General features: G+C 33.3%; 1 protein-coding gene across 1 annotated transcript in view; it reads right to left on the minus strand.

Annotated features, from left to right (window-relative positions):
* The window catches only part of MS3_00001613 (uncharacterized protein), a 69273-nt gene that overhangs the window by 40619 nt on the left and 5650 nt on the right, over positions 1–23004 (minus strand). The window contains exons 2-3 of the mRNA XM_051209083.1: positions 16448–17332; positions 14416–14461 (exon numbers count right to left, since the gene is read on the minus strand). Coding sequence (XP_051074505.1) covers positions 14416–14461; positions 16448–17329 — 928 coding nt within the window. The 5' untranslated portion in view covers positions 17330–17332. The remainder of the gene's footprint in view (positions 1–14415; positions 14462–16447; positions 17333–23004) is intronic.

Consider the following 23004-nt stretch of genomic DNA (forward strand, 5'->3'; position numbering starts at 1 on the left):
AAACTAACAAAAAAGAATGTTGTTCCTTGAGAGAAAAAAATCTATTATAAACAATAAATCAATTCGGAAGTGATCAATCATAAAATTAAATTAAGATGTTAATTATTGTTTTTTAAAATCAATTAGAAATTCAGAACAAAAAGTAGCAACAACAAAAAAAAGAACAAATAAAATTTTCACATAAGTTTTTTCTATAATCTTACAACAGATCCATTTTTGTTGAGATTCTACTGGTTCGAATTCCTATTGAAATAGGAAGTAGTATTCGATTGGTATTTGTTTTAGATTAAAGCAATTTATTTAATACTAAAATATTACTAGTATGGGGGTTGTGGAGATTATTAGGTTTTTGATTGAGATCATGAATCGATTGATGCTAGACCACCTTTGGAAATCTGGAAGCACTGGACGGCCGTTTCATCCTATTGTGGGACTCCTCAACAGTGCGCATCCACGATCCTGCTCGCGGGATTAGGTTCATGATCTCAATCAAAAACTTAATAATCTCCACAACCCATATACTAGTAATTAACATGTGCTCACTAGTGACTAGCTTCGTGAGGGAATTCTCGGAGTTCTGGTGAGAAGTCGTGACCAGTGGAGCTAATCCGTGTTGGGTAGAGACAGGTATCTACCTCAGTACAATGGAAGATGGTCACGCGATTTCGTGGATTGGTTGGTGTTAGACACTATCACCATTGGATGCCGGCTCAGTGGTCCATTAGGTTATGCGTTCGCGGGCGAGACTGAAGACCCTGGGCTCGAATCCCGTGAGCGGGATCGTAGATGCACGCTGTTGGGGAGTCCCACAATATGACGAAACGGTTGTCCAGTGCTTCGAGGTTTCCAACGGTGGTCTAACATCAATCGGTTCATGATCTCAATCGAAGACTAAAATATTAGTCTAATTAATAAACTGAATGACATTTTTCAATTGAAGAAGTATTTGGAATAATGTTATCTAAAAGTTGTTAAGTCCCGATGAACATAATGAATGGTAACTTTGGGATCCATTTGTAAACCAATACTATGCGTATATTTTTATCGTATAGTTGTTAAATAACTAAACTATTCATATTCATGTTTCTCTTATCATAAGCTTTATTTTAACTTATGAACTGTTATTATACAACTTTTCATTCTTGAATTATTCCCTGTCTATTAATCACTACCTCCCATATTCACAGCCACATTTGGGCAAATCTTATACAAATGTTGTTTTCTATTTTATGGTACGATGTGGTCTGTTTGATTGGTATATAAACCCAGTATGTTTGAAATAAATTATTCATATCGCAGAGGCTGGGATTGGTGTTCTGGACTTAACTGGCTGGGCTAGGTAGAAATCAGGGCTGATACGTACTCTAGACTGCTCGTGAGGGTTTACGAGTCACTGGTTCGATCGATAATTCACTGCCCTCTAATTGGCGGTATCGTAATGTTATACATTAATAGGGTACACAGGCCACAAGTTATAACAAAAGCATATGAGGAAAACGTATTAATCAAGTCTAATGGAATAACTAGGTAATACACAGTGAATGTATTTCAAACATATTAGAAATTTCATTTAGAATGTTATTTTATATATTTTGACATATGCTCACTAGTGACTGGCTTCAAGATGTATTTCCTGGAGTTCTAGCAAGAATCAGTGACCAGCGGAGTTCAACCGGATCAGTTATGAGATAGTAACTCACTGATGACAATGGTGGATGTGTCGTTCAACTTCGTGGATTAGTTGATTTTAGAAAATTAACACCGTTGGATGCCTGTTTAGTGGTCTAGTAGTTAAGCGCTCACGCGAGAGAAACTGATAGGTCCTGGGTTCGAATCTCGCGATGTTGAGGAGTCCCACAATAGGAAGAAACGACCGTCCATTGCTTCCAGGTTTCCAATGGTGGTCTAGCTTCGACTGACTATTGATCTCAACTATTGAAATTACTACAATTTCCACAAAACCCCTTCTGATTTTGACAATTGTTTTGTTATAAATTACTTTAGTTGGATAGTTTACATCGTCAATAGTATTTTACAACAGAAATCTTAATGCTGTATGAATATGTGACTGAATATATTACAGAACCCTCAACATAGTCTAATAACTGCTTCATAAGCTTCATGGTCTTTCGGTAAAAAATAAAATTTGGCTTATAAGTGAAGAAAATAAGAATATGGAATTTCAAAGCATTGTTAAAAACCTAGTTCAAGATCTATGCTAATCTATTTCCATATTTAATGACGACAGTTCAACTATAAACGTTTAATCATTAAAAGAATGAATAAGTTATCAAGTAAGCAATTAGAAAATGAATAAGCTTTTATAAGGTTTTTATAAATCAGCAAGTAACATGGTAGAACTAACTGGATTTATACTTTGTAAAATATAATTGGATATTGCAAATTCAATGACATTAATCAAGTAAAAGGTAGTCATGTTTAGTGAATTATAGGAATAATATTTACATTACCGAAATATATCAGGAGACGAAATTTCTAGGGTTACTTAAACATAAAAGGGAAGGATCTTATCATACGCCCTATAAAATTGTCAATTGTCGGCGCTGATAATATAATTTCCTTTTTAACCGAAATGAATAGAGAAACATAAATAACAAATCAATAAACCGTCCCAAGGTCATTTGTTAACAAACAACCAGTAGGTGTAAATAATTCTTACCTTGTTGTATTTAAGATATATACATATAACGCGTAACTTTCATTGTCAAATTTTAATTCAAAAGGAAACTTTAATGATTAAATATTTTAGATGGCTATATACTCTGAGAAACAGAAACATCTTATTTTGATGAAACCACACACGATACGTGGGCAAAATAATGTAGACGTCTTTTCTTTAGGCAGATTGATAGACTGCTACTAATTCCATATATATTTATGCATTAATATTATGGCGTTTCTGGATGACCCATATATATATATACCCCGATTGTTGCTGTTAACTTGACGTGGTTCGCCTATCGTGATGAATCAATCGAGCTATATTGGCTGGAACAATCGTTCCTCAAGGTCCTACCATGTCAGAAAGGTCTGTTGAAGAGCGGTAAAACTAAAAGCAGCAAACCCCAAGGTTCAATGACGAAGTCGTACTGCTGATTGTACAGAGGTGTGACGACAGTAAGGTGTTTCCTTCAGACAACCAGTATGACAGCGATGCTGCCTTCCCACAAAGAGGGGTGGGTTTAGAAAAGGTCGACCCTAAGAATGCACACCTTGCCTTATCACATGGATTTCCGTCTCCGGAGGTATGGTCTTAACAAGTACAAGGCTAACACGAAAATTTCTCTCATAAAGGTCGTGTATAACCGGCCTGAAGTAGTTGTGTCTTGGGCACTGCGATGACGCTCTCAGGTCACTAAGATCACTTCTAGCCCGATTCCATTTCCAGGTACCTCTAGGAGAACCTGGGAAGTGATAACCGCCCTCATAACTTTAATATCACTCAAGACCACTGTATTCATAATCAATCTCCCTCTTCAATCCCCATTTTACCTCCTACCTTGACATTCAACTCTATACTTCTTTTAACTTTCTCCTTAAGTGTCACCATGGCAAACGATTCTATTGTGCGAAACACTGTCTCAGGTCTTCTGAAATCTCGCTCCAAACTACATATTGGAGCCTTCGACGTACGTACCTTGTGTCGAATCGGCCAGCAGACCTCCTTTGCTAAAACCCTATAATCTCGTACCATTGATGTATGCTGTGTCTCCGGAATACACATTCAGGATCCTAGTGTGATCATCCACTTGACCTCACCTCGCCAAGGTGGGATACCGACGAGATACACCCTCTGTGTATCTGGCGACCCAATGGCTACTTCTTGTAGACTGGCAGGTGTAGACAGCACTAAGTACGAGGGCAGAACAAGCACTATTATGATGGATCCCTGTTAACAGTCGCCTATGTGCTGTTCGGCTAAACGGCTCCGTAAGAACTCGTAAGGACAGAGACGCATGTCGTTGCCTTTTCATCGTTTCTGCCTAAGCTCCTACTGCCTGCAACCTGGATGAATTGAAAGATGACTTTTACAGAAAGCTTTCTGAACATCTTCATAAAGCTAAACGTTCGGACATAGTAATCGTAGCAGATGACTTTGATGCCCAAGTAGGTAGTTTAAACGAAACAGTTCAGTGGCTTATATCAAGTCACAAAATGTCGGAAATACAGTTTTTCCACTCAGTGGGATATAACAAAAAATATATTTATTATTAACTTTTTACCCGATGCTCAATTTGTTTGAAAATATCAAGTCCAATCTTGGCATTAGTTCGGGTGGATTGCTGTTACTAAATGAAACGGACAAATATTAGGTTGCCTTACTTACTATGTGGTCAAATATTCTTCATAAACAAATAGCAATCCAATGAAAAAAATAGAAAATAAAATGTAACTGATAGATAATAATAATAAGCATTTGGCATGCTTGCTTATATCATTGAGGAGTCTGAATGAAGTTGTAGTAAGCCCATCCAACTACTGTATTATTTATCTGTTCACCGTAATTTAGACACTTGATCCACCATGTAATTTTCTGTGTGAGTCTGATTGAGCACATGTCAATTTGTAATCTATTCCCCCATTGGTTGTAATACACACAGACAATCAATAATTTATCCATTTTCGATTAACACTTATAAATATATATGGATTTTCAACACTCACACACATATACACACACTCTTGGTTTCACTGTGTGCTTGCTTGCTGTACGCTTGCAGATTTTATTAATCTTTAACAATAAAATATCTCTACAACTGGTGTTCAGGCTTCTGAATAATCTCGAGTAAATTCATAACTCTACTAGGAGATTTAGCCAGCGTTAAATACTCAGTTAACGGAATATCATTTATTAGAGTCAGATATAGCGGATACTAGCCTCTACAAGGTATCCTTCATTTAAATACAGATAAGTATATGCTGAAAATGACAGTTAGTCAGTCAGATTTGAAGTTAAATCTGGCAAAAGTATACATCGATTCAAGTTGCTACAATGCTTAAGCATAGCTATATGAATTTGTCATGTTAAATACCAGTCTACTGGATATAGTAACAGTATCAGTAGTAACAGAAAGGATCTGTTATAAAAGGTAAAAAGAAAATATAGTTTAATAGAGCAGGAAAAATATTTATAAGGTTATTTAGAAACTGATAATGTTACTTCCTTATTATTTAATTAAATTTCATTGAACCATAATTATAACTGTGATTCAATCAAAAATACACAAACGCAAATCGTTTAATCATTTAGGTCCTGAGATGATTATCGGTTTACTGGTTAAAATATCAAAAATTTTGAAAATGAATAAACCGTCAAAATATATGAAAAATTAAAATCTGTGTTGGTTATACGCTTAATTAATTCAATGTAACTAGGCTCAATCCTATTGTATGGTTTAAATCATTTGAAGAGTTATCCAACCTGAATGTATACCATAATCCATTGATTTATCAAAATCTCAATGTTGAATAAGATTTGGTTTATGCATATCAACAATACCTTAATAAACGTATTATCTCACAGGTTGAAATCATGAGTCAATTGAAGCTAGACCACCATGGAAAACCTGGAAGCACTGGATGGCCATTTCGTCCTAGTATGGGAATCCTCAGCAGTGCGTCCCATACTAGAAAATATAAGTTTTAGCATAATGATAGCCATTTATCTAATTCTTCACTTCGTTTAGTTAGTCCAATCAAACAATCTTTAAATGTTTAAAGCTTAACTATAAATTTATTCTATTCCGAAGGATATTTTCAAATAATCTAAATAAATACTTACTCATTATTTACCCATTATTTAATAGAATGGTCTGTTTTTTGAACTAAATAAGATGGTTCTTTAGTTAAATTGCAACAAATCACGTCACACCCCCCCCAAAAAAAATAGGAATTCTGGTAAATAGGCATTTTTTTTTACATAATTCCATTCAGTTGATCATAAGATTATCTTATCAACATAATTAATAGTCTTACATAAAAGTACCAACTTTCATATCAGGTGATGTATATACATATTAATAGATTATGTTTACATAGAAGTAAATTTTAATAGAGTCTTGTATATAAGAAGAAAATGTGTTCCTATTTGTAAATGATAATAATAACAACAATGAAACATAATTTATTGTTATTCTATGATTAACATAAGAAACGAAAAAACAAAATTCATTTGTATACAAATTTTTTTTAATCATGTGATATTGATTTATGGAATTTAGTGTATACAATATAGAAACATATTTCATTGAATTGAAATTCCTATGTTACTCTTCTTCTATTCCATGATTTCAATCGAGTGAGTGTATACTGTTAGTTAATACTATACCATGTTGAGTATTATGCATATTATAGATATAATAACAATAATGATGATAAGAATAATGACTATTATCAACAATAACTACAATCATATTACTAAAAATTATTTTATCTATAAAGTACATAATGAAATTTAATCAAATGTCCTTATAAGAACCTCCCTATTGTTACTGTTCACTTCAATCAAATCTAATTTTTTAAAAAGAAATACAAGCGTAATTTCACTTCACAACTTATCAAATCATTGAGAAGTTTAATTAACATTATTTCCATAAAAGTAATAACTAATGCCCCAAAAAGACACTGACTATATTTTTTTATTTTTTTATTATTATAAGCTTTATTCAATATTATATTTTTGGTACAATATAGAATTCTCAGCACAAAGTATTTCAACAAGTTTTCGTTTCTTTCTTCTTGGTCGATCCTGACGATAAATATTGGGTGATCGCCAGTTAGATATTAGCAGTCCAGTAAATGAACATTTGAATAATGTATATTCTTTTCGCTGCATATTGCCAGCGACCACATTATCTCTTGTTGGGCTTTTTGTAATTTTGACAACGTAAGGTTGTACACTTTTCAGAAATGCACCAGGATAGGTTATGCGATTAATAGACATAATGATATATTAAAACAAACAAAAATAGATAACTTGTTGAAATATCTAGATGGCAGGAACAGGTAGCCCAGATGCTCAAGCAGGCCGCCGAACTTTTTTTAAATATTCAATATTTTTTTTAAAAAACAAAATTAATAATACTCAAATAAAAGTACTTTACAATCACTGATACGTGATAATTGAAATTAGTCGGCTGAACATATTGTTTGAACATTTTTATAGTACAGTTTCATTATTATTATTGTTACTACTGCGGAACAATAAAAATATTAGTTTTGCCTATTATGAAATATTTTCATCTCAATAGTCACCTGATATATTGTTACTACCCTGTTGATGTATATAATGAATCCTTTTTCTACTAAATAATTCAATACATTAATGAAACATTTTAAATTAATTTATTTTGAAAATAGCGGTTAATCTGTCAGCCAAATCTTCATTTAAAAAATAAAATAGGTCGGTGTTCAATGAACAATAAGTTAGGTTATTGAACAAAATATTAAAAAAAAACTACAAACCAATTTCTATGTAAAGTGCAATTCGTATCAAGAATATGGATCAATGTAAATTATTCTTTAACAAATATTTATTTTCAGAAGGGCTTTGTGGAGATTTTAGAAATTTCACAGATTGAAATCATGAGTCAGTTGAAGCTAGACCACCATGGAAAACCATGGAAACCTGAGAAGCCGTTACTAGTGGAGTTCAACCAGGTCTGTTGTGAGATATCAGCTCACTGAAGACAATGGTATAAGGTGGCGCAACTTCGTGGATTGGTTGAAGTTAGACATTAACACCGTCGGATGCCGGCTCAGTGGTCTGATGGTTAAGTGCTCGCGCGCGAAACCAGTAGGTCCTGGGTTCGAATCCCGTGGGGTGCGGGGTCGTGGATGCGCGCTGCTGAGGAGTCCCATACTAGGACGAAGCGGCCGTCCAGTGCTTCCAGGTTTTCCATGGTGGTCTAGCTTCAACTGACTCATGATTTCAATCTGTGAAATATTTATTTCATAGTAAGTTCTATAGATTATTTTTTTAATGTAAACTTTATGTCCATTTGCATTCAAAAAGAAAAAAAAGAAAAGATTATTCAGTAGTTTTTCAACACAAAACAATATTCACTTGTTTCAATGAACATAAGACTAAAATATTCCATAAAAATTTTAAGGTTACGTCATTCTAGGATAACCAAATAAACAATTCAATGTATCCGGTGATAAATCGAATGAAAAAAAATTTTTTGTACACATATCATAAATGGACAGATAATTCCCATTTAAACATTAAAAAATTGAAAACACATATCATAAAGGTTACTGTATAACTAAGTATCTATATTATAGTTTAACTGCATAAGTAAACAACTCATTTCTGTTAGAATGATTTGTCTTATGAGCTAAAACATACATGTATTTAAATATATGACCTTAAAGAAAAAATCAACAAAATATTCAACTCTAAATCATATCAATCATGATACCGTGACAACAATAACAAACAATAATCAGAATAAAATCACCATTTAATCACATTAATTTTAAATACATAATTTCAAGGATAGTGTATGTTATTACATACACTATTGATTCTTACAAACATTTAGAGAAAAGTCTTATCACGTTGTTGTTTTTTTCATTTCAAAATCAATCCAATATACATAATGGTATGAAAATTTTGTTCACTATGAATTATTAAAAATCTTTTGAGGTGAATTTCAACCCAGTCTCATCATCATCATCATCATCATCGGTATTTCAATGCAATATCTATTACTGTTTATCAACTACCTCTAATAATTTAGCAGTTAATTTTCGGACATTTTAATGCTTGAGAAATTACGAATATTTGAGTTTGTATATTCTGTATTGATTAGATTGACTGTTACCACAAAAGTGATCTAAAACTAACTGTTTAATGGATATTTTATTTTCAATTTTATTACATCATTAAACGAGTATTTCAATAATCAGAATTTTAGTTAAATTTTATCGTGTAAATTATTTTCTCACTTATTTGGTAACCGACTCATAAATTTGTTTCCAGATTCTTAACTTTACTAACTGAAGTTATAACTCAAGCAAAACAAATACATTTCGAATACAATGATGTCAATTGTCAAATTAAGGAAATAATAAGTGTCAGATAACTAATACGCAGCTCAGTTTTGCCACAATTAATCGATATTAATCATATAGTAGGCGTAACCAAAACATTAAGTGATTAATCAAATACCTTTGAATTTTCTTAATGGGGTTCCATGTCGTCCCTTACATATAGTAGAATGTATTTAAAAGAAGGTTATATTAACTTCATTCCACCATTTACAATGGAAACCCTGATAGATGATACCACCAATTGTTTCTAACCTTTAATTTTTCATCTATTTTCCACTATCTGTATACTTGAACTGACTATTCACATACTTCTTATTACTTAATTTTAGTGGTCAATATTTTTATAAGTCTATGTTTTCTAGTTCGGACCTACCCATAATTTTGTTGCATTTCTTCATGTTTTCATAATGTTTAGTTAATTACTTACTTACGCCTGTTATTCCCAATGGAACATTGACCGCCGACCAGTATTCTCCAAGCAACTCTGTCCTGGGACATCATAATGTTTATTCTTCCAATATTTATTACCAAACCTATAATCACACTATTTATGTGTACACTTTACTTATTCTGATTAGTTATGCAATCCATTTCATTGTTATCGCTAACTCATAAATTATATTGATCACTTCGATATTTTTAATCAGTCAGTCAGCTACAACGTAAGACCGGGCAAATATATGCATCGGTTCAAGTTGCCACACCTCATTAGCACAAGATCAACACCAAATTCATAGAGGTAGTTACTTCAATGGTAGTAATATATAAAAGAAAGATTGCATATAAGGATATAATACAGGAAGAAAGAATTAGTTCGTTATTGTGATCGATTCTGAGCCATGTCACCAAGAGTCTCCAACCATTGGTTACGATAGTCACGCGGACCCCAACCAAGTAGCCTGCATCTCCCAACATGGCTCAGACCAGAAGTTAGTGTCTTCAAGGACTGACGCCACATTTTAATTTGGCCGCTCCTAACTTTCTTCTAACCATACCCAATACTAGTCAGCACTGCGCGTCGTGTTAATCGCTGTTCCGACATACGCAACACGTGGCCCAACCATTTCAGTCAATGAAGATTCACAACCTCATCAGCTGACCTACCATCATTCCCTAGTACCCTGCGTCTAACCTCACTATGACTTACCCGGTGATCGCAGCAGATGCGAGCAACATTTCTAAGACATCTGTGGTCAAATATTAGTAGCTTACGAGTATCTTCTACTCTTAATGACCACGTTTCTCAGCTGTAAAGTAGAACAGAACGAACTGTGCATATGTGCATACAAATACTACTGTGTTAGAATCAAACCTGATGAAGATCAAAATAGGCAAACTGTTCTTCGCTTAGAAACTTTATTCCAAAAGCGGACAAAATCTGTAATCCCGGTAGATTTGATGTCTGAAAATCTATTGAAGATATTCGCGAATGAAAAGTTAGGGGATTCACCCATGATCTTTATGAAGGAAACAGGATTATCCTTTTGATACATTCTCTAAATAACATACAGGCAAACCTGAGGATTTTCGGTGTTTGAAGAGATCTCTCTAAATTCTTAGATATGATAAGAATAAATGGCTGTTGTGTACAATCCCAGCGAGGTTACATCCGTTTTCTTGCCCATGTAGGACTAATATTGTTTGCAGTAAAAACCAACCTCTCTCGAAATATATCTAGGATCATTTTTCCTCAGATACGTCGTGTATTGTGATTATTAACTATTACCATATGTATCTTTCAAAATTGTTTGTAAAGTTAACCAAACGAGTTTAAAGGGAGTGCTGACTGCAAATCTATGTGCACAAGATGCGTTGATAATTCATCTCTGGAATGTCTATAAGTAACATGTTTAGTCATCTATTTAATAACGGTTTGCACCTCTCCCTACTTCTCATACCTCATGATTCCGTATTATCGTCTGTTTTTTATATTTCTGTATATTCATCAAATGGACAAATAGCTTTCATGCTACTAATCTATAAGCCATTTCCACTACACATTTTTTAAATTACTATTTCAATTTTACACAGTATCTTTTCCGAAAATTAAAAACTGAAACATTTTGTCCATAACTCAACATCTATCAAATGTGTTTTAGACTGAAGTGTACGGAACAATCAAAAATAAAAATAAGTGATTTATTCAGGGATGAGATATCTAAACCGTCTTTACAATTCCTAAATGACATAATGACTTTCACTTATTGTTTTAGTAAACAATAATTAGTTAGCAAAAACGTAAACCTGTAAGTAATATACATGGAATAATGACATTGCTATTCTGTTGTAGTGTCTGGTACCATGTTCTATGTACAAAAATAAACCGTTTAACTTCGTATATTACTTGGGCCAAGACCGTTTGTGTGACGGCGGCAATACGAAACCAAATATGGGTTGCGTTGGAGAAATTTATTTCAAACATTCGTTTTTCTACCCCAGGACAAAGTCGGATGAAGAATGCTGGTGAGCAGCCTACGCTCCTCCACAAGGAGTAACAGGCGTAGGTAAGTAAGTAATTCGTTTTTCCAGACAGATATTGAGAATAAGAAGCGGAGAAGATAAAGAGGAGGCGAGTGAGTCAACTCCTTTTGATAAAGTGTGATTCAATATTTATAGCCAGACAAAAATAAGCTACAGACACCTACTGAATAGGGTAGGCACTTAACACACATAAGGTCATATAAAAACAATCAAGGTTAATAAGCAAATAATTGACAAGGTCAAAATGTCACTCAAGAAAGATAAATGAATTGGTCTGTCCGAAAGCTAGAATAACTCATACGGACTCTCTCATTGAGTGCCATAGATCTTTAAATTTGCACTAGCAAAATCAATTCTAGTCAATGCTATTATTGAACACGTACGTACATGTTTATTGGATTTAAAATTACAATTTTGACGAGACTCTTTAAATGAAAAGAGATTTAATTCTATTTTTATTGTTGAAATTTAAAATTTATGTACATTATACGTTTACATGTTAATGTGTAAATCAATAAAATGTTCTGGTTTATTTTACCCAAGATTACTGGGATACATATCATGCATGTCGATATAATAAAATGTTAGATTTTTGATAAGGACACACGTAAACATAATTTACAAATTAAAACATTTTGCCAGAAATTAGCATGTTGGTATTTTGATTGGTTAAGAAAAAGTGTACAAAGATAATGGTGTGCATTAGTCTAGCGATAGAAATTAGGTCGATTTAAGGTAAATTACGTCAATATGACTGAAATCTGTAGCGAACTTATACGAAGGCTAATAAAATGAAAACGTGGTAAGCAGGAAATATTTTTTTAAAATAAAATGGATGATAATGGCTAAATAATAAGGTTCAGAACTAGTCCGCGGTGAAAAGCTTCATCATCTTATGTGTTGGTCTCCAAACGAGTCTCAGATTCAATAAAGTTAAACTTATTTCTCACCTATATACGAAGCTATAATTAATGTCTTATTTTAAAGTAATGAGTTGTAATTATAATACGTGTGTTTCAGCTGAATTTGAAATGGACTGAATTATCCCACTGTTAGTATTTTTGCCTAAATTTCTATCGGTCGTGGTCAGTATAGGTGGGTATTGCGAGAATTACTTCCAAATAGCCATTATGGCATAATTTAGCATATAATAAATGAAATATGACTAACAGTGGATTTCGGGGAGCCCATTTCATTTATTTAAGGACTCGTGAATAACACGATAGCTTTTGGAACGGACGGTAATGGGTTAGATTCCCGAAGTGAACACCAACTGTGAGATGCAGGTAAATCCGACTGATGAGTCCCAAATTGTACAGAATGAGCGTCCTGGATTCCACTGTCAGTCACATTTTATCTATTCTGTACATAATGTATGTGGTTGGGTTATCTAGAAAACTACATTTTTTGATTTGTACCTCCCTACTGAGTTGTTGAGACATTCTTGTCTGTAACCAACTAGGTCATAGGACCAACAAATTTTTTTATACATATGCTAAAATTCGACTTCAGTCGTAATTTTGATTACGAAATTAGGATGAAGAAAATTCATGATCAATAAAAAAACTAGTGTTTATTCTTTTTGATTCTAAATGGTGAAAAATTATGAATTTCTCAAATTTTCCCAAAGTCATCATTCAGTTTATAAAGACTTCACTTTATTTGACCCATATCAGCTATAATTCCATATTAATTTTATGCAGTTATATATATATAAAGAATTTAGATGTATTTTGATCTATAAAGTAAGTAAATGTAATCTATTGCATTGAAATTTGAATCATACATCAACATTTATTATATTAACGCTAAAAAAACCAAATTATTTAAAAATCTTCTCTCCGGTTATAAATAAAAATTTAAACAGGGTAAATATTCAAAATTCACAAAAAGGATCACTAGATTACATTCAGTTGATAATTTACAAAGACGTATCACAATTGATTGATCACTGGGTGGTGATCAATGTCATGCTTGTCTAGTCCTTATTAGTGCAGATCGAATGCTATCGATCATGTTGCAACGTGATCACCAGTCTAGGTGACTTGACACTGAGGGCACTACATATTGAGATTAGATGGTGGTTGGAGGCAGTCGACGGGAAACTCTGGACCCGGGTGTAGGTATACCTTGCTGACGAGTGCCAAGTAGCACGAAACCCAGGTCCAGGGTTTCTTGTCGACTGCCTCCAACTACCATCTAATCACAAAAAAGTATATTTATTATGATTATTTAAAACCTGACAACTAATAACATTAACTAGCTAGTAGTTGTCAAGTTTTAATGTTATTGCTTTAAAATTTTGTGACTTAAGGCTATGTCGAAGCAATCCACACAGGATGCATATTTGCCAATAAGAGACTGATCAATTACAAACCTAATCGTCAATGGGAAGATTCAAGTAAACAGTACCAAGTGAATTTAAACTTCAGATCATTCCACAAGCAAGTCACTTTCAAGACTCAGTAGTTAGGTGGATAAAGCAATGGCGTTTGAAGCGAATGGTACTAAGTTTGAGTGCTAGAGTGAATATCAACTTTGGAATTTAAGTGCATTCAACTGACGAGTCCCAAATAGAACGAAACGTGAGTCCTGGACACCACTGCTAGTACTATCTGTCTTTGCTTAAAAATCGTTGTAAACAATTTAAACATGGTGAAATGTTATTAGTTTCCTTTTCTTTTTTAAAAAAAGTCTTTTTTTGTTTGTTTTATACATTGAATCAGATAAATAGCTTATTTTAGACCTTAATACTCTTTAGATAAAAAGAATAACCAAACTGAAAAGGAAATATTTATCCTTGCACATTAAATCTTTTTTGTTTGTTTAAATTTTTGTACTTTAAATTTGACTAACCTCTTTTCCTGCGTAATACATCCAAACTAGTTTTTAAAGGAAAATTCTGTAAATAGAAATAGTGTAAAAGAAAAAAACAATTTCATTGTCAATTTCATTGGAATTTATAATCAATAAATGTATGTTGCATTTGATAATGATAAGTCTTCAAGTATCGTAACTACAAAAGATAATCTACCTGTATTTGCTACATTCATATTTACTCATGATGTCAGCTATTGAAATTACTATAATATCCACAAAACCCCTTCTGATAATAAAAATTAAAATATCAGAATGGGGGTTTGTGGAGATTGTAGTAATTTTAATAGTTGGATTCATGAGTCGATATAAGCTAGATTACCACTGAAAAGCTAGAAGCATTGGAAGGCCGTTTTGTTCTAGTATGGGAGTTCTCAGAAGTGCGCATCCATATTTTGTTTCCTGTTGTAAACTTAAGACAATAACAAATTCAATAATCCAAAATTAATGATGATAAGAACCAACGAAATGCCACTATTAGGAAATATTAAATTTTACTATTAGCATCATTCCAGTGCTATTGTAGTGGCTGTGCTTCGTTAACCAATCACCCTCGTAACCGTTTCCATATGATCCTCAACGGTGTTTGAGATCAGAAGGCAAAGAGAGGCAGCAACTACGGTTTTATTAGCAGATAACTCAATGAGGCAATGAGGCAAATGAATGAGTCAGCGAACCGAGAGTGTAGAGAGTGTGGAGTGTAAACGTACATATATATATGGGTAATGAATGGATCATCGAATCAATTAAGCAGCTAATAATAAAGCTAGCAGAATGAATATATGCGTAGGCGGTAAGCAATGTTCAAGTATACATATTTCATACAAGCACAACAGTAATAAAGGTGCAATAAGTTGTTATAGTGTGGATGACTTTGTCCGCTAAATAAGTTAACAAAAGGGCTTAACTGAGTTAAATGAGAACAAACTCAACTGCACGTGAGTAGCTATACTATCGTCAATATACGATTTGGTAATTTAGGGTATGTGATTGTTTACACGTTATTGTATTTAGCATCAGCACCAGACACCAAATTTTTGCAATAAAGTGAGCATACGAAGAAGAGAGTTAATATTCGACTCCAATACATGTAAGAGCATAACTTTCACTAGAGATTTCCTTTCAACCATCTAAAGCTATCTATATTAGTCTTCTATGAACACGCTTGTGTAGCGAATCCTGGCATACTGAAAGATAAAAACTAGTAAAATCCGGAGCTTAAAATGAAATCTCGAGTCTAAATCACACTTATATACAACAGTTGTTCATTAAATAAACAGAAAAGTCACAATTGATTGATCACTGGGTGGTGATCAATGTCATGTTTGTCTAGTCCTTATTAGTGCAGATCGAATGCTATCGATCATGTTTCCTGTTGACTACCTCCAACCACCATCTTAATCTCAATACATAGTGCCCGCAGTGTCGAGTCACCTAGACTGGTGGCCACATTACAACATGATCGATAGCATTCGATCTGCACTAATAAGGACTAGACAAGCATGACATTGATCACCACCCAGTGATCAATCAATTGTGATTACATCTCAGTCCTACAGGAGGTTAGTCACGGCTCGGATAGCTCAGTGGTAACGTCTCTGACTGTGAATCTGGGTGACACGAGATCGAATCCGCCAGGGAGCACCAGTTCCCTCAAGATTACAGGTACACCTTGCTGACGAGTGCCAAGTAGCACGAAACCCGGGTCCAGGGTTTCCTGTTGACTACCTCCAACCACCATGTTAGACAGAAAAGTGACTGAAAATGCTGGATATTGCACACTCATTGAACACTAAAATATGGAAGCCGAATCATATATAATAAAGTAATTATCATAACTAGTACTTTCTTCTGTTGTCAGTACGTAATGTGTTTTATTGTATTTTTTTCAAGATACCACTCATTTTTTTATCTGAAAAGAATCTGAATATATTTTCAACTTATTTCAAAATTCAATGAATAGCGTTTACGTAATTACTGATTTATTTCAATAAAAATGTCTAAAAATTACCTTCTTCGGATTTTTCAATCGTGAAGTCGTAAATTCCAAACTACTAACTGGTTGTTCACGAGGTAGTTTAGAGGGTTTTGGATGTATATAAAGGTCATCCGAACTTTTCCCTGTTATATTACCGGTAGAAACAAAACGTTCTTTTCGTCCAATAGGAGATTTTGACCACCAAAATTTGTCGCTTTGATGGGATAGTGAAAATGCTGGAGGTGTAATTGACATTCCATTTGCCCCACCCCGATGATTCTTAGATACTAGTCGTCGAAGACTACCAGTACCAGATGAGATAAATCGTGGGGATACTTGATCTGAGTGAGGACCAGAAAGGTTAGTATACACGGCCAAAGGTCGTAGGATTGAAGCAGCTTGACTTGAACCACCAGTTATTGTATATGCATGAGGCGGTAAGACGTCCATTTCTGGGTCTAATGGTTCATTTAGGCGATCAGAAAATCTCACTTTATGACTCTCAGCTTGTAAAGGAGTTTGATTTTCAGATTTCGTTCTGGAACGTCCCCCAACAAACGTCTCTACCCAAAACTGTCTAAAACGTGAATGTACTGTTTGTACGGTTTTCGGCTCGGAACTCTGCTGTCCATATGCATTAGGACTAACTGGTCCTTCTAATGATATGACCACCGGGGGTTCACAACTTGGTGTTGCATTTCCACTTACAAAAAAGGCAGGATGACCTGGTCGGTGAATAGTTGAATGAACGCTATTTTGTCCACTTGCTCCGGAATTCGATGCTGAGGATATATCTTCACGGTTACTAGACGTTTTATCCCTTGAATCAACCGCTGTATGAGGATGAGTTTTACGATTTGCTGTAGCTGTCGTATTAAGTCCTAGGTTGGCTAGACCAGATCCGCGACACCACATAGCCTATTAAGACAAGATAAAATTACATCTGTCATTTATTTAAATTGCTGGTTTGTAGTAAAAAGTAACTAAATGTTTCTAATGAGTTACCTGAAAGTTAATCAAACTAGATATCATTACATACTAAGACTTTCTAGTTTACATCAAGATCTTCATCAAGTAAAGCATCTACAATCCCAACTAAACTCGAAAATGTAACAGTCTCTCGAAGAAAGTATAATTTTAATGGCTTTAGTAATTTAATCGGTTTATTTCAGTTATGATAACCTTCAACAATTTTTGAACATTCAATTCTTATCCTAACTTAAAGTTACTATTGCTTTTCTTTATAGTGTGTTTGTACTGGTTTTTTCATAATTAACTACTAAGAGTTATTTGACAGAAACAGTAAGAGAACTGGGATAAATAGCAATGGAACCTACTTGTTACAACTTATTTTAGTAAATCAACTAAGAAATGAGAGTGAACATAGAGAAAATAAAATCAATAAAAAGCAATATGGGGATAAAACTGAAGTGACTTTAAAGAGCAGATGAATGGTGACTAGCGTTGGTATCACGAACGCACATATCGTCCCATTTGGAACATGCATCTCAAAGTTGATATTCACGCTGCGACTTGAACCCAGTACCGTTAACTTCAAACGTCATTACGTTATCCACTTAGCTACTGAGTCCACTAGCCTGTACAATGTGGTGATGTTCCATTCATTTTTATTGGTTTCATGACACTTCCGATTGATGTTTAGGACTGAAATTGATCGGTCGCTTATTGTCATATATGCATCCTGTGTGCATCGCCTCTATAATGGCTTCAGTCCCGAATAAGACGAAACACACGTCCTGGATTCCACTGATAGTCACCATCCATCTTTGCTTATAATGCTTGTGACTGAAGGCAATACTGAAGCAATCCACAAAGGATGCACAAATGCTAATAAGAGACCGATCAATTGCAGTCCTAAACACCAATGGGAAGTTTCAAGCACTCAATACTCCAAAAGAAATGCATATTTTTAAATTAGAGTAAATAGAATTGTTTTTAAAAGTAAAGTAAGATGAAGTGACTAATTATGTAGTTAGTGTAAAATTGGTTAACATTTGGCCAAACAGGATGAATCAGTCATTTATGTAGGGTGTAGGAAAATACCAGTTAATCAATGGTTTTATTCACTGAGTAAGTCGATTTTAATCATAAAGCTCTCATTGTCCTTCTGGATAGCATCTGCAATACAATCTTAAAAATAGGATTAAGCTAATCCAATTTCTCTACATATAACTGACAGTTTGTTCTGTCGACCTTGATCATGATTGATTGTTGTTGACCCTTTTATCCAGTTATTGTTTGACAATTTATTAAAATTGTTATCCTCTTTGACTTGATTTTTCCCCTAATGTTTGTGTTATACACCGAGGAGGATTATAAATGTTAAATTTTGAGAACTATTTATGGACCAACATGATACATATATTATTACTGTATAATTGTTAAGTAGCTAGAATATGCATATTCATGTTCCCCTTGTTATGATCTTTATTTTGATCCATAGACTATTATTATGCGATTTACCACTCTTGAGTTATACCCAGTCTATTAATTACAGTTTACCACACTCACAACCACTTTTGGCTAGATTTTGCACAAATGTTATTTTTTATTTTGTGGTGCAGTATAGTCTGTTTGGTTCGTATATAAACCCAGTATGTTTGAAATTCATTATTCTTATCGCAGAGATTGGTGTTCTGGACTGAACAGGCAGGGTCAGGCAGGGAGAAGAACCGATAAGGACTCTAGAGATGCGTCATTGAACTGGTCGATAAATCACTGTTCTCTAATTGGCAGTATCATTACGTTATACATAAATAGGACACAAGGCTCATAAGTTATAACAGTTTTTCTATGATTTTCTTTGTCGGTTGACAAAATGGATAGATTACGATATGTTTACAGATTACTTATTAACGTGAAAACTGAGCTTCCGAATACCCTTTGGATTTTTTGTAATTCTTCTCTCTAAATTTTCGACATTTCCCTAGTCTAACTTGTGTCCGAAATTGTCGATTTGCATTGATAAAAGGGAAGATACATCATGTCATCTGAAAGCCAATTGATGATCATGGAGACCAGAATTAAATAGTCATTTACTTTATCTGATATAAAAGCTGTGGACTGAGGTCAATAAGTAATCAACAAACATATCGAAATGGATCCATTTTGTCAACCGATTAAGAAAATCATGATCAAACATTAACAGAAAAATCAAGTCAAAGAGGATAACAATTTTAATAAATTGTCAAACAATAACTGGATAAAAGGGTCAACAACAATCAATCATGATCAAGGTCGACAGAACAAACTGTCAGTTATATGTAGAGAAATTGGATTAGCTTAATCCTATTTTTAAGATTGTATTGCAGATGCTATCCAGAAGGACAATGAGAGCTTTATGATTAAAATCAACTTACTTAGTGAATAAAGTACCATCGAAATTGTTAACTTGGATTACAAATTCTTTTCTGTCTCTGTATCAAGTTGTAAACTCAACGAACAAAAAAAAAGACTTCCAGATATAAACTTTAAATTTTCTATATAGTTAAACTGCCACTGAATATAAGTTAAGATCATTCATAGTTAATTATTCTACCCTTGGATTGTGATCATTATACATCTATTAGCTATTTCAACGTTAGACTGAGGCTTTCAACAAAATACTTTTAATCTCAAAATTTCTTTAAAGTTTTGGCGAGACTATAATTTATGGACAAACCAATTAGATTTAGGATAACAGGTCTTGGATTTTGGCACGAAATTCACTCATCCATTTAGCCAAATAGTATTTTAGCTGATGTTAGTTCGTGATGAAAAACCTTAAATCTAATATTTAACCCTAACCATCAATTGTGAATCATAATACTTATACTTCAAACTGCCTTAAAATCCTCATTTAGTCTTAGTAAGTAGACAGACACTCTCAAGATCATTTTGGCGTCGTTCAAAGATCGTCCATAAATTATAGTTTCATCAAAGTATTTTCTTTCAATTTCAATAAAAATTGTTTTTTAATTGACAGAATTAGTACAATATTTAATCAGCATTCGTCTTAAACTTAAATTCTAAAATATAAAGTTAGCTGGTTGTTTATAATTTTTGAGAAATAGTTAATCACTACTGTACATCAAAAGTAATCTATTAATTAAAAACATGAACATATTTTAAAAGGTTCAACATTTGTAAATTACATAGGGGATATTAAACATGCACATATCTATGAATACGAAATCTAGAATGATGTTGATTTAACAATACAAGTAACATATTTTTGGTATATATATCATTTCTATTATTAGCAACCTATTGAATGCTTAATTTATTCGGTGTCAAATCAAACTTTGATAATGACACTGACAACGCTGAATAATTTCAAAAGATTGAATTTAAGAGCATCTGAGGTAGAAAAAAAATAGGCAAATGTAGAATAGTAGGATGTTTGAGTAGCATCATCTCATTCATTGTTATAACGCTAAATAATCAATTACTCATTGAATAATGTAGGTCTTAATTAGAAAACTTTCATCTTGTTAAAAGAAAATTCAACAGTCAACTAAAATAAATACATGAACTATATGATTCAAAATAATCTCCAATAGACAGTAGTTCATTTTATGCTAAGTAATTACTATCCCTCTAAATCATTCCTACACCAAATAATTAAACTGGAACACTACATTATGAATTGTAAATTACATGGAATATGCAAAATAATGAAAGTATTTATTGGTTACTGAAAAGTTATATCTACATTCACAATGACACTGTGAATTAATTCGTGAAAATTATCCTATCTGAAAAGTGTAAACACTATATAACTAATGAAAATTTATATTTTTTACTAAGATTAGGATGATTGATTTTATTAGGTTATTGTTTATGCATCATATTATTATTAAATTTTCCAAGGTTTACTTTCAGTATATTGGCCGTGTATTCTAAGTACTAAAGTATAGTACATATAACTGACAATAAATACAACCAATCAAATTCATGAGATAATATTTTGCTTATAAAATAGTGAACTATCTAGTTACCAATACGTTTGTTTACTTACTTTGATTGATGAATGGATAGTAACTTGTTATTACTTAGTGTCAATATGATTCTTTAAAAAATAATAATAAACGATTTAATTTTGTTTTCTTGTTTTCAGTGTCAATCTGTTCCATAGTTATACATCCGGATTGATCATTCAATAGAATGGCCACGTTTCATGCAAGTATATTGTTTAAAATTATAAAATATGACTTAAATAAGTCTATAGATTAATTGAATGATGAGAATAATAATTAGAATAAATAAATACAACATAGTGTGTGAGAAATAATATTGGAATAACAAATCAGATCACATGTTTGACCAAAGACTAAGTAATATACAAAGTATAATTGTAGAGCCTAAAAAGATCATTTGCTCTAGTACTCTTTATTCCCGAATATTCTCTAAGAATTCTTAAATTGTTGATGTTCAGAAAGTTTTATTTTGTCTATAAAATTGATACTTTTAAAGCCTTATATTGTAGTGTCTGCAACTGAAGTCAACAGATATAAATAGTATGTATCATCAATCGAAAGTAGAATATCTGGCGGTTGAAGGTTGAAAAATCCGAAAAAAAACAGAACGAGATCAGAAAGCTATTGGTATGAAAACGAAGGAACAACAAAATCCTAGACAATCCATGGATATTTTGCAAATGAAGTATTTACTGTATGGTTCTCAAATTTTACCAAGATATTCTGTAATGTATTAAAATACATTTGATTGTCCCCCCCACCACCCTAACTGTATTCTTTTTCACTGCAATATTAGCAACAATGCGTGTATTTTTTCAAGGAAAGTTTCAATCATTATTTGAAAAATAACACCGTAAAAAAATTGTTTGATTCTTAACAAGAGTAAATTAATTTATAAATTTTCACAAACACTTTTTAGTACTATAGGTGGAGACAAAAAACTAAATAGAAGTATTTGAAACAGACGAAAAAACAACCGTAGCAAGAAATATATATGTGAGAATGGTAAGTTGCCTAAAATTGAAATTATCAAACTACATAGTATATTAGTTTTACTAATATATAGTTGATACATATTAGACGATTTGGACTACGCAGATGACCTAGGCCTCCTATAGCATACACACGAACAGATGCGGACAAAGACAGCCAGTGTAGCAGCAGTCTCTGCATCAGTCTCTGCATCAGTAGGCCTCAACATACATAAGGGGAAAACCAAGGTCCTCAAATTCAAAACGGAGAACAGCAATTCAATCACTCTTGATGGCGAAACTCTGGAAGATGTAGAATCCTTCACATACCTGGGAAGCATCATCGATGAACAAGGAGGCTCAGATGCAGACGTAAAGGCAAGGATTGGCAAAGCAAGGGTCGCATTCCTACAATTGAAGAACACATGGAACTCAAAACAACTTCCAACCAATATCAAAGTGAAAATCTTTAATACGAACGTCAAGACAGTCAGTTCTACTGTACGGAGCTGAAACTTGGAGAACTACAACAACCACCATCAAGAAGGTACAAGTATTTACAAATGGTTGTCTACGCAAGATACTCAACATCCATTGACCGGATACCATCAGCAACAGCCTTTTGTGGGAGAGAACAAAT

Source organism: Schistosoma haematobium, chromosome 1, assembly GCF_000699445.3.
Source record: "Schistosoma haematobium chromosome 1, whole genome shotgun sequence".
NCBI classification, from domain to species: Eukaryota; Metazoa; Platyhelminthes; class Trematoda; order Strigeidida; family Schistosomatidae; genus Schistosoma; species Schistosoma haematobium.